Raw genomic sequence first — 16,844 nt, forward strand, 5'->3', positions numbered from 1 at the left:
CTGGTGGTGATAATCTCAAACATCTTTTCCTTTGCCTCTCCCCTGTTATTAGCAAAAGCCCATGCAGCTTCAAAGCCATGCCTTTGTTTGCATAGAAAGCTGTGTCCTACTTGAAGTCCTATGATTCCTTGACTGCTCTTATACCTTGCCTTCTTACAGAAAGGAATAAAGGTGGAAGGAATATAGGAATAAATAGTTACATGTGAGAAGTGTGAAGATTTATTTTTGGTGTGATTAGGAAGCACCTCAATTTTCTTTCATCAATAAGCTCCCTTAATTAGTTAAATTTTATAATAGTTCTTTATTATTTACGTCACCATTTAAATTACCAGATCTGGAAGGGTGAACCATGTATTTGAACCATGAACATTGCTTTTGTGTATTTGTCCACAAGAGGTCTCTCACTTGCTGAAATCCAGACTAACCAGTAGGTGCTATGAAAAATAGGCTGAAAAAAACAGAAGTAATTCAGCAGAATTTTTCAGAACTTTTGAAGATCTGAACAAAAATATGTTCAATATTTCAAAGCAATAGAACTTTTGTGCTCACCTAATATACGCGACCACAGTATGCTTGACAAAACTGAGGAGATAAGGCTGTATCTCGATCTTTGGAAAAAGAAAGTCCCTACGACAAATTTTTGGGAAAATGTCCAAGTCTCTTAAAGAAGGTCAAATTTCTACAAGCTTCACTCCTTTCTGCAGGGCTTTTGTGGTAGAAACTGTCACAAAACCATTTCTACATGTCCTGTATCAGCAACAAATCTGGAAATTGATTACTGTTTTTTGATGAAGATTTTAAAGATAAATGATTAATTTTGCATCCTTTTTTCAAAGCAAGAAAAGATATGCTTCCAAAAAAACGGAGGAATAAAATTATGTCCATTATTACCTATGCCTGTCATCTTGAAGTGTAAAAGCTGAGGCAAATGTTTTCAAAATATGGTCTTTTTATCTTCTATCCAATCGCAGGTTTTGGCTTCAAAAGAAAGATTAGCTGCCTCATTTGCTGCAAAGTGCTGCGATTAATCCTACTAATTGAATTACTAAATCACTCTTTCTGCTTCTTTGAAGGAGACAAAGAGGATTCAAAGGACTTCCCATGCGACCTAAGCTAAACTAAACCGGACCAACTTAGGCAAAATAAGATTCGAGCCCATGTGAGATGGGCTTGGTGTCAATGTAGAAGTTTACCACAGCAGGGTACAGTTGCCAGATAAATTGTATGTCTCAAGGTCACCAGATTAAAAATGTATTCAACAAAAGAAGTGATGAGTTGTTCACCGATACTGGATCATAAATCATCTATGTCCATCATGGACCAAAGAGATTACCTACAAAGATACTCCTACAGCTACCTCAGTACAGTTACCAAGTGTAGGATATTCCTATTAGGGAGCGGGAGGGCAGAACGTGGCTCACAAAGATTAAATAACACTGACTATGTTTATACCAGTAAATTAAACAGGGACAGAATATGGTCTCAGGCATTGTCCCACAATCGTCTGTAATGTCGAAATATTCGCAAGGTCTAATTACAACTAACATCCTTTTGGACAATGGTGAAGCATATTTTGGGGTTAGGACTGGCCAGTGAGTGTTCCCAGCAGCCCCTATGCACTGTGTTTTGCAGGGAAAGACATCAGTTATGTGACATGAGCTGTGCTGAGCCATTTATTCTCAGGGCCAGAGATCAAAGCTCAGTCCGTACTGTTTAATAACACAGCTGTCACCATGAAAACCTACCATCTTTAAAGAAGTCTGGCCATTTTAAAAAACAACATCATTAACTCTTCTCCCTGATAAGCCCATATAGGGCAACATCAGTAAATTGATGGCAAAGTGGGTTTCCTTGAACAGTTGCATTCTGTTTCAGAGTTGTTCCATGGCATGTGTTTAAAATAGTGCTGCTGTTAGAAACTCATCTCTGGTAGCAAGGACCTGACTCTGCAGAGTACTCTCCATTATGGCCTTGTTCACCTGTTCACAGCCCTTTGAAGTACTGAAACAGAGAGCAAAATATTTCTTCGTGCTGCCTCCAGATTAGGGTGGACAGGCTTCTGACAGTAAAGGCTGCACAAAGGAATCTCTGTGTCTGGAGTAGGGCATACCCTGGATGCGGTCAACAGGTGAGATATGTCCCCTCTGCGAGACATGCTCCAAAAATCATGCTGCACACATAAACAAGTTCGTGACAACCCAACAATGCCAGCCTCATCAGAATGTGTCACCTTTCTTCTACTCACAGTAAGAACTTGGACTACTTCACAGTCCTGGCATTAGCGGCATCTTAGTGCCAGGAACATGATCATGCCAGCATTTTGAAGAGATATGAAACTTGTTAGTCAGACATTGTCTGCCATCTTCTATATAGCAGACTTTTTGTAACTGAATAAACCAAAACATTCAGCATCTTTGAGCAGTGGGAAGAATTAAAATTATTCTCATCTGTTTTCATTATCACTTAAAGCAATCAGTAACAGGATGTGATAGTTTGATGGGGGGGGTGTTCTGGTGGCAGGGGAGGGGATTTGCTCCCTGTGCCACCAGATCTGAGTCCCATCCCCCCCGGGGGGGGGGGGTGAGCCAAATTGGCGCCTCTGCGAATTGCCCTATTTAAGTTGGGACAAAGGGGCGGGAAAGGGCTTTTTGCTCAGGAGCGAGGAGAGAGCAGGAGGGCGCTGCCCTCGCTCCCGGCTCCTGGCCGGGCGACTGCCCGGGCCCGGGCCGGCGCCATGTGCTCAAGATGGCGCCGGGGGAGCCACATGGGGGGGGGCTCGGGAAGCGTCCCGCTCCCGGGGTGCCCGCTGGGCCGAGCTCCTCCAGAGAGGATTAAGATCTAAGAGAAAACAACCACAACGACCAGGTCAGTCAAGATGGAGCAGGAGGAGGTGTGCTGGAGCTGAGGCTTCCCTTGCAAATCGGTGTGAGATGGCAGGCGGCCCCCCTGCAGCCAGGGTGTACTCGGCGGAGCAGCGACCCGCCCGTGGAGAAACCCACGTCGGGGAAGAGATGCCTGAGCCCAGGAGAGGTCGTGGAGCAGGGGATGCACGACCAGGTACTGTTAATAATGGGGCATGGAATGCACGACGAGGTCGTGGAGGCATCTGGAATCCGTGGGATGACCCACGCCGACGCGAGTGGCAGCAGCTCCCTAAGAGGCCGAGACTGGTAAAGCCCGAACTGGTACAATCCATGGGGAAGGATTGCAATCCTGCGGGCAGGACTCACGTTGGAAAAGTTTGGGGACTTTTTTTCTTCATGAGTAGGGGATCCACCGAAGCAAGGGAAAAATGGTGTAAAGACTCCTCCTCCTTTAAGAAAGGAGCGGCAGTTAACAACATGGATGAACTGACCTGCACTCCCCATTCCCTGTCCCCCTGCGCCACCGGGGGGGAGGTTGAGCCAGGAACGAAAGGAAACGGGGTGGGGAGGTGTTGTTTTAAGATCTGGCCTTATTTTCTCTTTTTCTCCTCCCAAGTAACCGGTTTCGTTCCCTTATGTCTCCTGTTAAGTAACTGTTAATAAATTGTTTTGTTTTATGAAGAAAGCCTGAGTCATGTTTTGCCCGGGACAATGGTTGGTGGGTGCTCCCTCTCGGTTCTTGTCTCGACCCTCAGTCCAAAAACCACGACACAGGACCAGAGAGTCATGGTCAAGGTCACAATCTTACTGGTGGAACTTTCTTCCAAAAACACCGTGCAGAGTGGTATGAATATGCTCCCTTTCAAGAAAGGGGGGACAAAGACAGTACTAAAAATGGAGGGCAGGGCAAAGATTAACTAAAGATGCCCATGAGAAGCATTTTTATTCTAATATCAAATGCTATTATCACAAGCTTACAGAAGTCTCCATTCAATTGTAAAATCAAAGTCAGGTTAACTAAGGACATGTACACAACCTGGAATTATAAGTACGCTGAGAGGATTAACTTCAGTCCTACTCCTTTGGACCACCAATACTGAAAACCACTGTTTGACCTTAGGCCATAAAGCTCTAACGAAAGCTAAAGTCTGAAATGAGACCGAGTTTCTCACCCACCCCTTCCTGCAGTTTTTGATGTCTTCTCTTCTTGCAAAAGAAGTTTTCTAGCTAATTACCAGTTCAAGATTTTTCACCCTTTTGCATTTAACCCTCTGCCTTTGCTAAAATGTAACGAGACAGCCTGCTTCACTCAACGAGGAACTATTTCTCTCAAAGAAGCACAAAGTGCACCGCTTCAACAGAGACACGAAGTGTAGGTGGGGAAAAAAATGTGTGTGTGCATCAAATTGAGTATGTTGATCTTCAGTGTCAACCCGTCTAGACAGTCAATACCATTTCTTAAAGATGAACACGAGTAGCTCTAATGTCTCACCTTAAAGTATTCAGCTTCACAGGTGGAATTTTCACCAATATGTGAGTCACACTCCTCACGCACGTTGGCAAACTCAACCCCATCTGAACAGTACTGCTTCTCCAACTGGCTGTGGCAGCACTGTACCTGAGTCATGCTGACAAAAGGATGGAAGCAACAGGAGAAGAATGTCATATATAGGTCAAGCACAGATAACGCAAGTTTTGACAATTAGCACTTCTACTAGCCTCACGGAAAGGGGTTCCTGTGGGCAGGATTTTTAGTCACAAAGTAAAAATATTCTCCAGGTGTAGGCAGAATATCTAGGTGATATACGTAACACAGTTAAGGTCATATGTTTAATACAGTTTAACTGCCTGTCTACGTTGCAGTCTGTCCTAAAATTTTTTTCAAGCAAATGGGTAACTTCAACCACATTTGCCACAGGGCTCAAGGTCTCCGGGAGGTTGCATTCTTGCATGTTTTGTGACAGCTGGTGGCTGAACAGAGGATGGCGAGAACCAAATTGCTTCCCTGACTGATGGGAGAAGTCAGGCCCAGGACATTGCGAGACCCTGGCATCCTATGGCCACTCAACCCTGGCTCCTGCTGCCCCTTGCGCAAACAGGTGTGGGATGATGAAGGAAGCTCATAGTGTTGCTCTGTGGGACAACTGGAGATGTGGGGAGAAGTGAAGATATTGAGGAAAGTCATAGTGAGAAACAGAGTGTATTGTAAGCAAGAGGCAAAGAAAGATAAGGGAGAGAAGAGCAGCGTTGCATGGCAGGAAGATGTGGAGAGGAGACAGGATATAAATCTACAGGAAACTCAGCTTTGTTACTTCCACTGCTCATAAAATCATTCTATTTTATCTCAGTTTCAGTGAATAAATTAAAAACTCCTTCCTGTGGAAAATAATCTGCGTAAGGAGGCTTTAAACTCCTCCACTCCTATTGCGACTGCCACTTGCATGCAAAGTCCATTCAAGGTGAGACCCCCCCTCTCTCCACTCTGCTTTTACGTGCAACTCTGCCTTGTTGGGTAGTATTGTGGGTGGAGCTTGCAGTTTAAAGCTCTTCCACTGCTACCTCCTGTAACAGACACTGGGAAATATAGAAAAAAGTTAAAGAGGAGGAATAAATCAGTTTACACGTACAAGGATACAAACATATCCATATGCTTGTGATAAACCAATTTCACTAAGAATAACGCTACCTGAGTTGCTGGGGGAAAGGAAACTACCCCAAAGGCAATCCAAGCTGGTAAATTCTATTTATAGTACAACAGGGGCACCTAAAAAGCATGCCCTGATGTGTTAGAGCTTTATAAGAAACAAAAAGAAAATGCCTATAAATGCACTTTTATACCCATCAGCATGGGAAACCTTATACATCTTATAGATCAACAACATTGATTGCATTCTCATTGCTGTTAAAAGAGTATTCACCATTTTTTTTCCCCTCAACTCTAGTTATTTGAGCTGATGAGTGAAATCTTTTCAAGGGTTACATAGAAATACATAAAATTATGTAAAGATTTTCAGCAAACCAATACCCTTTACTCTTAAACATCCTTTGTTTACACTGTTGGAAATTTCAGAAGTATAAGGGAGAGGGGTGGGTTAGTTGCACCACTGTACTACTTCTTCGGTACTGTCATCTGAGATAAGTGAACTCCCATGCATCACCTCTGGAGGAACATCCGTGCTCTCGATAAACACAAGATGAGCTTTCAGTTCCCCGGTGGCACAAGGGGCTCCCTCAGCTCTCAGGCCAGGTCATCCAGCCCAGCCCATCAAAAGCAGAGGACACGTGGGTACTGGGCTCAGAGTCTGCATCTCTGTGCATATTGGTGAGGTGAGGTTGTCAAGTTACATTCCTGAAGATTCCCAATTCTTATTTGTTGAATTTTGTAATGGTCTGACTGTGCAGTTCTCACTTGGACAAAAACAGCTATGAGATGTCAATGCATAGGAACTAAAACCAGGATAAGTTCGTGAACAAATTATTCAAAAATAGACTGTAAAGTCATAGTAAGAAGTTATGCCCAGGACAGTAACTTTATTTGGCAGAATATTTGAAGTTTTTGATATTTGATTTAGTTCCAGTTTGGAAGAATATGTAGCTTTTTTGTTGTTGAAATTCCCTCTGAAGCAGAATTTCCATTCCCTGCCCAGCTCTGGGGTGGTCTGACTGTCAGGACTTTGGAAGCCTGTAAAACCTGAACTTCAAGCCCAAGAGGGGGAGAGCTGAGACTTTCCAGCTCCTTTAGCCCTTCAAGTCCTGTTGAGAAGCTAGATATGTAGCCACAGACAAACAAATAAACAAACAAACAACAGCAGTCTTTCAGTAGATTTGTTTCATTTCCAGTGTGGCTTTTTTTCAAATACAAGTCATCTCTTTGAAATCCCTGACAAATTGGCAATTTCAACCAAAACAAAAAATGTTTCTTAAAATGTTTCCCACAGCTGTATTCATAAGTCATGTGGCCCACCCCAACTGTAATAAGGAATTAAACATCAATTGAATACTGGATTAAAAACTCTCAGCACAATAGCAATAAAATCACACTTCACTGCCCAAATCCTACGATGAAGCTGTACTGGTAGCAAACACTGTTTGAGACTCTAAACACTTGTGTGGCTGTAACAGATGCAGAAATTCTTGAAAGATGGCAGAGAAAAACACTAGAAAAATCTGCACAGTACTGGTCTTCCAGCTGCGATTTATCCTGCCCAGCTGACCATTGTTTTCCCATGCACACCAGTCCATGTGCTGATGGATGCCAGAGCACACCACCACAAGCTCTTCAGACTCCAAGACTTTTGAGATGAAGCGTATCTCTCCCTGTCTTCGCTAAGTTATGTGTGTCTCCCTGGCTTTAGACCCTAATATAACACATACCCACTTTCTACTTCACAGCAGAGTAAAGGAGCCATCTCAACAGCTAACAGGACATCTAGATATGCCTCTCTGTAAAACCTTTCAACTCTTCCTGTGCAGCATTCCTATTAACTTCATGCCTATGGACAGCTTGCAATATTGGTCTCTAAAAAAAGAGAAGGTAGAGGAGTACTTTCCTGTGGGCTGGGGTTTTTTTTGATTACTCCTAATAATTAACAAAGCTGAACACCGTATCTTCCTTATCTGCCATATTCTGATCTTCAGTTAAAACAGTGCAATAGAAATTTATTGAAATAAATAGGCATTTACAATATGGTTGAAATCTTAAAACATTAAACATGGAATCCCTAGGACCATGAGGCCTCATAACTGACATTCACTCAGGATATTTCAGGTAAAATAATGCATGTCTGAAAGATGAGCTTTATTCACGGCTCACTAGTGAACAAAAATCACTCAGACATTTGAAAAATCCTTACTCTGCTGCAGATACTGACCTAAAATTAAAGTTATTTCATTACTAGGTAATTTGATTATAAATCAAGAAATCATGATTTATATTCGCACTTTTACTTTCTGTTAACATTTAACCAATGTTACTGATTTTCATGGAATGAATTTCCAGCTAAAAATCTACATGCCCATTTACCTCCACAATCCTTTCACAGTTATTATTCTCCTTCCCAGAGGATGCACTCCTAAACCAGCATAGATTTTGTAATCACCTATTTTTCCTTTCATTTATTTCCATAAAAGCATTAAAATTTAACTTTGCTCTGAAAACAATGTCTTTGTTGTTAGCCTAATTTCATTACCCTCTGCCTCTCTCCTTCTCTTTATTAGCCCATATCTTCAAACTCTGTCAGTGCTATTCATGTGCACTGGAAGGTCTTGGACAAAAAAAATATTAAAACGGGAACGATTCCATTCCAGAATTATTTTCCAAAAACAAGCTGTGTCTTCCACACTTAGTCCTTTCAGTTTGCAGTTTAACATGCAGCAGAAACAAACTTAGGAAAATTAAGACCAAGAGTAAGATCTGGTATTATGAGTGACACAATATGACAAATGAAAAAAATAAAGAGTGCCTCAACAATGAAAATACATATATTTGATCATGTGTTATAAATTAGCAAAGGACTCAAAGATAATTGATTCAACAAATCTCAAAATTAATCAGCTGCAATCCATAAACAACTTTGTAGACTACCTGATAAAAGTTTTCTTGAAGAGAAAGGGTAAAATTATATTGATTTCATTTATTACCTAGAGAAACAATATTGATAACGTTGTGGAAGAGAAGGACTCAGTTTGACATTACTCACAAAGTGAAGTAAGCAAGTTATCATACATGAGTGGCAATGAAACCCTGACAACATATAAGACTGTTCTTCTATCCCTGACTGAGAAGACAAAAATCTTAGTGACTGTGAGGCACACTTAGCAGGCTACAGAGAAGAGATAATAATTAATAAAGACAACATCTCCAAAAAATACCTTTGAACAGCTTTTTCAGACATAAAAATATATAGAAAGAATTATATAGATATAATTCTTTAGATATAAGAAAGAAATTCTTTACATTGAGGGTGGTGAGGTACTGGAACAGGTTGCCCAAAGTTGTGGATGCCCCATCCCTGGCAGTGTTCAAGGCCAGGCTGGATGAGGCTTTGGGCAACCTGGTGTAGTGGAGGATTTCCCTGCCCATGGCAGGGGGGTTGGAACTAGATGATCTTCGAGGTCCCTTCCAACCCTAACCATTCTATGATTCTATGATTCTAAAACTGTCACAGATTTGATGTCCAAAAGCTCAGGCTCTTCCAGACTTACAATGGCATAAATCAATAAACATCTATCAGCAGTCAAGCATCTGGTGCCTACCACCGCAAACACCCTCGTCTTACTAATTCCTTGTGTTCCTGTCTGAATATGTATCCAAGTGCTGCCACTTGTCCCTGCTTGGGAACACAGATCATTTGTTTTGCACAGCATTTAGCACACTGTGCTGTAGCTTTCTTTTATGCGTTTTTGCAACACTAATAATAAATAACGTTATTCCCAATGTAACTCAAAAAAAAAACTTTACATAGTGCTAAAGGCATGCAGTTCTCATATGGAGATGCACTTTTCCTGGCCCAGGAATTAAGTTAACTTGCTAAGAGCTCTGGGCAGGGGAAACTCTTAATTTTGAAAGCAAGAAGATTTACTGGGCAGGTTGAGTTGCAAAACTAAATGGCAGCTGTTTACAGCTGCTCTGAGTTTAACCACATCACAAGAAAATGGATGAATGGGCAAAAAAGCTGCTGTTATGACAGCCAAAGATATCATTCATTAAAACTCTACACTCATATTTACTGAGTCATGAAGACACAGAAAAAAATACTGTCGCTTGCCAGAGTGATAATACGATGAGGTACACTCATTTGTGAGACAAGCAACCACAGTACGAGACAGTGGACGTGACTGGACATTGAGCCAGGAGCCTTGTTCCAACTGAAATGCAACTGAGTAACGGCAGCCAGATGGATCTTACCAATTAATGTCAACTTCAGGCAGAGGTCTGGCTCACCTGTGCTGTAGGACAAGAAAGTGAGCACATCTGCAGTCTGAACTGTACCATACTCAGCAAGTGACGTTCACACAGATGGCAAGTCCCTCAAGAACCACAAGAGACTATGGGGGAAGGATCCAAAAAAGATGCTGAAACCCTGAACTGTCAGCTTGTTTCTAGGAAGCACGGCAGATATGAGAATGTCAGTGCTTGTGTGGAAACTCATCTCGATTACCATTACTGTGCTTTAAACATTTGGGAAAAGGTCAAGGGGTACAATTCTAAGGCAATAAGGCAGCTTATTCCTCACATGAACAAAAGAAAAGCAAGAGGAACTCTAGCACTGGGCTTGCCTTGAGGGAAAGACCGAACCTGAGATGTCATTATGTTATTACTATTCCAAGCAGACGATTCAAAAACAGCATGTAAATTCTTGTAAAGCGTGTTGGGGAAAGTACTCACATCCAGTCTGTTCTGTGTTGCACAGTCCTTGCAATGTAACTGTGCAAAACCAATTTACTTCAGGAACTTCATCAAATCTGCTCACTTCACATTGTCCTTCTCCCTTGCATTCAACTGAAACATGCAGGGCAAACAGAGCTCCCTTGGGCATGAAGTAATACGGGTTGTACACCCAAAACGCCGTGTTTTTTTAGAGGACTCAAAGTCAGATGACCTACACTGTCCAAACTGTTCTGCAATAGAGAGTCTAAAGATCCCAGCTGAGATTTAAGCGACTGCGTTAAGTGACAGGTATTGGGCCCCCAGCAGTTCCCACTGCACGTAGGTGTCTAAATAGGAAGCAAGTCCTTTTGAAAATCTGTAACCAATAAGATATTGTGTGTCATATTCTCACCAAGTGCATTGGACCTGGCTTTGGTTTTGTTTGCATCGCTGTGCAGTAGGAATAAACGTACAAAATCAGTGTCATGAGCCTCGTGTGCTTGTAAAGGGAATCATGCTCCCTCACTGTTCATTCTGACTTCAGTTACACCGGCAATCAGCAGCAGAATTTGGTCTTGCTTCTGTGTCTGAAATGGCATCACAAAGTGATTTTTCTGTACTTTTTACAGATAAGCCAGTTTGCAATCAGAACTGGAGTAAGATAATATTGCCATCAAAGAAACTAGTCAAAGGTGCCAATTTTACTCAGTCATTTTTATAGTGAAGTCAAGCTTCAGGGGGAGCTATGTTTATCATACAGTCATGAATAAATGAACTGAACTTATTCACCTTTTTTTTTTTTGTCAGTAAGTGCTCACACCTCTCACAGAATATGCCCATTTACCCATTTCTGATTTACCATTACAACACTATAATTTTCTTAATTACGTATGAGTTATGACAGCCGGATGAAGTTATGAAAGTTATGAAAGCTGGATGAAGTATTAGTAAGCTTTTTCAGTTCCTATGAAGTTATAAAGACTTTCTAAAATGGCAATCTTTAGAAGAATAAATTACTTTTGCACCAGAATCGCAACTCATATTAATCAAACAATCATTAAATCATCGAGATTCTTGCTCCAGTTTGTTCAATAAACTTGGTTTCCTGTTTCTCCTGCCTCTGTTTTGTCTGTAACTCTTCTGACTCTTCAAGTATTTCCTAAATTGAGATTTAAGTCCTATCTGTCAATTCTTCTGAGTAAGAGACTGCTTTCTATGCCAATATAAATGCAAAAGTCAGAAAACATGGACAGACTTGCCTGCAAGACACATTCTTTCCATAATAAAGATCAATCCAACACTTCTACAATTACCAAGGTTAAATTACTTTGCAATCCACTTGAAAAGATAGAGGGGAGCAATGTAATGTGTCTTAAATACAGTCCTCTGTAAAACTGCCCTTCAAACTACCAGTTGCAAACTTGTAGCTCTGTAAATTAGTGTAACAAGTGATTTAGCTGCAAAAATAACACAAACATAAAAAATACAAATGCCCCAACCATATAAGAGATTTAGTATAACCAAAATATTACTTTGCAAATAATTTTATCATTTAACTTCTCTATTTCATTTGCTAGATTAAGTAATAGAAATTAGTATCCTATTAAATCTCAGCAGAATTAAGAAATCTATTTATTAACTAAAGGTTACTATTTTCTACAGTCAAATATGTCTGCCAGAAGTCAGACACTCTACGTAACCGGGAATCTTCTTGACTTCAGCTTTAAGATCCTCCATCCAGCAATTCAACTGAGAACTGCGGGACAATTATCTGCGTAGCGCCACACAGGAGAAAACAGTTTTAAAAGGCTGTCTCACATGCATACATATGTACGTATGCAATCTATAGATTATTCACGTACAAGATCTGTTGTGGTTTTCAGTAACCTCTTGCCCAAGAATTCAGATCGCTGTTGCGCTAGATTCGCAATCAGTATAAACTGAAGAAGCTTTGCTGACATTAGGGAAGCCATGCTGAGATATATTGATTGTAGGCAGAGTCCAAGCCCTGTGAGTAGAGTACAGTGGAAAAACTTCTGACTAAGAGACAGTATATGTCAAGCAGATTAGAGCTGGGTGGCTCTACAGTAGACCAACAGCAAAAATTTAAAGAATGTAATGGAAGAAAAGTAGGTACTCAGTAGGTACTGCCCAAGGCTAAGTGTGGATTTGAAAAACTTGGAATTAAGAGCTGTGTGTTTCGTCTTCTAAATCAACTTTCAAACCTGTCATTCTCATGGTTTTACATGAAAATACAAACTATAGTTTAATATATAATACGTAACTATATACCTGCATTCTCTGGACTCGGATATTAACGGTAGAGAAGTACATATTCTGTTTTTATTTGCCCATTCAATACCCTTGTCACAGCATTCTTCCATCGAAAGATCTGCAGAAATGAGGAAAGAAAGAAAAACACAACAATGTATTTAATACAACTTTAGTAAAAGGTATTGCATCTGTCAGTTAAAAACAAAACGAAACAAAACAGAGTCAGTTCGTTTTTGCTTCCCTGATCTAGACAGAATACTGCACCCATCCAAAAGGCAGCCACAGCCAAATGAAGCATCTGTTAGCACGCTGCAATAAGCCCATGTGCTGGAGGTATTCCTTCCTCAGTGAAGGAAACTGCACATTCCCTTAACCTTGCATATAAAGACACAGCCTAGTGACTGATACTCAAGCAGAAAAGAGTTCTGATAGAGTCTTGCACAATAAAAGGATCTGTCAGATTGCACTCCTTTATTATGAAAAGCAGCAGTAGCAATAAGCAACCTTCTAAAATCCTGAAGAATACCGGATAAATCAAATAGTCTAACATGAAAGCCAGATGAATCTCATTACAAGTTAATTTGCAGAACTACTTTTTCCTGAGGCTATTATCCAATTAATTTGTTTTACTCAAAAGTATGTCTGTAAATGCAAAAGTATTGTACAGAGACACAGAAAGGTCTATGGTATTTTCATCATTTAACATATGAAAGAAAAATTAATATAGATACCAACATACACCAACCCTGAAACTAAGGGGAAAAGCGTACTGAAGATAATTATTTGTGCAAAGTATGATTTTTGCAAAAGCCTCTAATTTAATAAAACAAAATACTGTTAATGAACTGACAAGCACTAGAGGTTTGCTTCATATTCCAAGTGCAAAAGTTCACTGCACAGCAGGTATATCAGAACTTGGAATAAAACATGAGTCACATTTTCCTATTAATTATCTTGTAGTCCAGACACTGAACAGCTCCTTGTGTAACAAATATTCAATCTGTGTAAAAAAAAAAATCTGATTATTAACAGGAACAGCTTTCTAATGTTTTCTCTTTGTTTCATACGTTTTTTGACTGATGGCCCTGACAGGCTGCACCCACGAGTGCTGAGGGAGCTGGCTGATGTCATTGCCAGGCTACTCATCATCACCTTTGAGATGTCACGGTGAATGAGAGAAGTTCCTGAAGAATGGAAAAGGACAAATGCCCCCGTCTTCAAGAAGGATAAGAGAGAAGATCTAGGAAACTACAGCCTGGTCAGCCTCTTCCCACTGTCTGGAAAAATCATGGTGAAAATCCTCCCAGAAACAATGTCCAAATGCATGAAGGACAAGAAGGCGACTGGGAGAAGTCATCTTGGATTTATGAAGGGGATATCATGCTTAACTAACCTCATAGTCTTCTACAATGAGGTGGTTAGCTTGGTGCATGAGGGGAGAGCAGTAGACGGATTTACCTTGACATCAGTAAGGCTTTTAACACTATCTCTCATAACATCATCACAGACAAGCTGACAATGTAAAGGTTAGGTAAGTGGACAGTGAGGTAGACACTGGGAAGGAGTGCACCCTCAGCAAGTTCACAGATGGTACAAATCTGGGAGGTGCAGCTGATGCACCAGATGGTTGTGCTGCCATCCAGAGCCAGACTCCTCTCAGTAGTGTCCACTGACTGGACAAGAAGCAATTGACACAAGTTATACCACATGAAGTTCCACCTGAACACAAGAAAACACTTCTTTACTGTGAGAGTGTTCAAACACGGGATGATCTCAAGAGGTCCCTTCCAACTGAAATGATTCTTCTGACTGATTACTTAATGAAAAATAAATAAGACCCTTTCATCTGTAGGTACTTCTTTTGACAGAGAAGCTGAAGTACAGAAGGACGAAATGACTTGCCCAAATAACACAGCCAGCTGGTGGCAGAACAGGGAGTGCACATCAGGTCATTCCAAGACCATCTGGGTGGTGAGGCACTGGAACAGGTTGCCCAGAGAAGTTGAAGATGCCCCATCCCTGGAAGTGTTCAAGGCCAGGTTGGATGAGGCTTTTGGCAACCTGGTGTAGTGGAGGATTTCCCTGCCCATGGAGTCCCCAACACAAGAAGGACATGGAGCTACTGGAACGACTCCAGAGGAGGGCCACGAAGATGATCTGAGGGCTGGAGCACCTCTGCTATGAAGACAGGCTGAGAGAGTTGGGGCTGTTCAGCCTGGAGAAGAGAAGGCTCCGGCGTGATCTTACTGCAGCCTTCCAGTACCTACAGGGGGCCTACAGGAAAGCTGGAGAGGGACTTTTTACAAGGGCGTGTAGTGATAGGACAAGGGACAATGGATTTAAACTGAAAGAGGTGAGATTTCGATTAGATATAAGAAAGAAATTCTTTACATGGAGGATGGTGAGGTACTGGAACAGGTTGTCCAGAGAAGTTAGGGATGCCCCATCCCTGGAGGCGTTAAAGGCCAGGTTGGATGAGGCTTTGGGCAACCTGGTGTAGTGGAGGATTTCCCTGCCCATGGCAGGGGAGTTGGAACTAGATGATCTTTAAGGTCCCTTCCAACCCTAACCATTCTACGATTCTATGATCTGTCTCCACAGGAACATAAAATGCCTCACATGATTGTCTCATTCCAGTTTTTCTCCAAGCACATCTAAAGGTAGCAAAATTCAATAAGCAGCAGCATTATACTCAAGACCATCCATCTTCACAAATGACTTCCTGCAGTCTAGTAAAGACAAGCATCTGGTTCCTCTGGCTCTGCCTATACCAGTTACAAAGCTGTCATTCCCCAGGTGCTCCTGATGTATGAGGGTTACAGCCTCCTTCTATCTGTCCATGTATCCACCTCCTAACCTCCTGCAGTTATCAAAATAAGCAGAAATATTATTTAACCTGTTCATGATCACACTTACTTCGGCACACACCAGAGAGAGTTTACATCAGTACCTCAACTGGCAGATCTTCCTACGTAAGAAAGTAAAAAGCAGCTGAAAGCAAGTAGAGAAGATAACCCCCTCCAGTAACTCAGTTGCTTGCATGGAACAACCTATATTCCCAACTAGTGATGAAAATCCAACAATTAAAAGCAAAAAGGAAAGAGTTAAATGAGATTTTAGGATGCATCAGTCATCTTCAGGTAGGCACTCTTAAGGCAGTCATCAATTCAACAGTGCAAAGCTCTGGAGTACCGAGCCTAACTCTGGCTATCCCTCCCTTAGGGAAGTCTACATCAAAATGGAAAATGTAAAGAAAGGCTAGGAGGATGGTCAAGGGAATCAAAGCCCTATCGTATGAGGAGAAACTGGAAGAAATACACCATTTTAAGTCTAGATAAGTAAAGCTTGTGAAAGGACATGGTTTCTGTCAACAAATATTACCACAGTAAACAATAATCAGAATTATGGGATCAAGTAAACTAAACATTCTTTAATAAGAAAATCATTATACTTACAAAGGGAATTACATTAAATTTTAGTTTATAACAGAGTTCTGTACTCTATGACCCAGGTCACCCTTCTAGTCTTACTTACATACCCGAAACGCTGCTCAAAATTCTGTCATTATGAAGTCAAGGCAATATTTCTCCTGAATTCCTCAGCGTGTCCAGAATTCCTGCCAGTGTCTGAAAGCTAACTGTAGTTTATAATGCTACAGAGAAAATCGGTCTTGTAAATAAATTTATCTGCCTGTGGTGAAAGATATGAATTTGTGTCTGATCTCTTCTTTGGGAATAGGGACCCTGTCTGGTGCTCTCTGTCTGCCAGTATATTGCTAAAAAACATTATATGCATCAAATTTCATACAATGTGTTATAAATAACCATATTTTTAGTGCTGTTTTCTGCAATTAATCTCAACTGTGTTGAAAAATGATACACATCTAACTGAAGTGCAGAGCTGGCTGCAGGGTTTTGCAGGGCTTTGTACAAACGGGTCTTTAGCCAAGTTCCTCCCCAGGACAATCCCTGGCTCTAGACATCAGTTCTTCCCTCCCAATTCTGGCAACGCACCTCTACTCCAACCAAATAACTCAAGAATTTAAAGCAGGCCAAGCTAAGCAAGCTGGTCTGTAGGAGTGCATCCAGACAAAGAAGGATTTTAGATAGTTTGTTGAGGGAGAACTGGGGTCCAAGCTCATTGTTTTGGTGACATCACAATTCATATCCTCCAAAGGTCCTGCCAAAAATCTCCTGAGAATAGAAGGAAGTGAAAAACAAGCAGTAAAAAAAAAGGACTCCACCCTCAAGGCCATTCTTCTAAGACATAACAATAAAACAGTGAAAAACATTTTCTCCAGCTTGGCTTTGCAGTTTGCTTTTTAAAATGATCATTCG

General features: G+C 41.2%; 1 protein-coding gene across 1 annotated transcript in view; it reads right to left on the reverse strand.

Moving 5' to 3' along the window:
• FBLN1 (fibulin 1) overlaps positions 1-16,844 on the reverse strand; it is an 83,378-nt gene that overhangs the window by 57,105 nt on the left and 9,429 nt on the right. The window contains exons 2-3 of the mRNA XM_086610763.1: positions 12,526-12,625; positions 4,357-4,492 (exon numbers count right to left, since the gene is read on the reverse strand). Of these exons, the coding sequence (XP_086466889.1) occupies positions 4,357-4,492; positions 12,526-12,625 (236 nt within the window). The remainder of the gene's footprint in view (positions 1-4,356; positions 4,493-12,525; positions 12,626-16,844) is intronic.

This window comes from Tauraco erythrolophus, chromosome 4 (genome assembly GCF_009769465.1).
Source record: "Tauraco erythrolophus isolate bTauEry1 chromosome 4, bTauEry1.pri, whole genome shotgun sequence".
Taxonomy (NCBI): Eukaryota; Metazoa; Chordata; class Aves; order Musophagiformes; family Musophagidae; genus Tauraco; species Tauraco erythrolophus.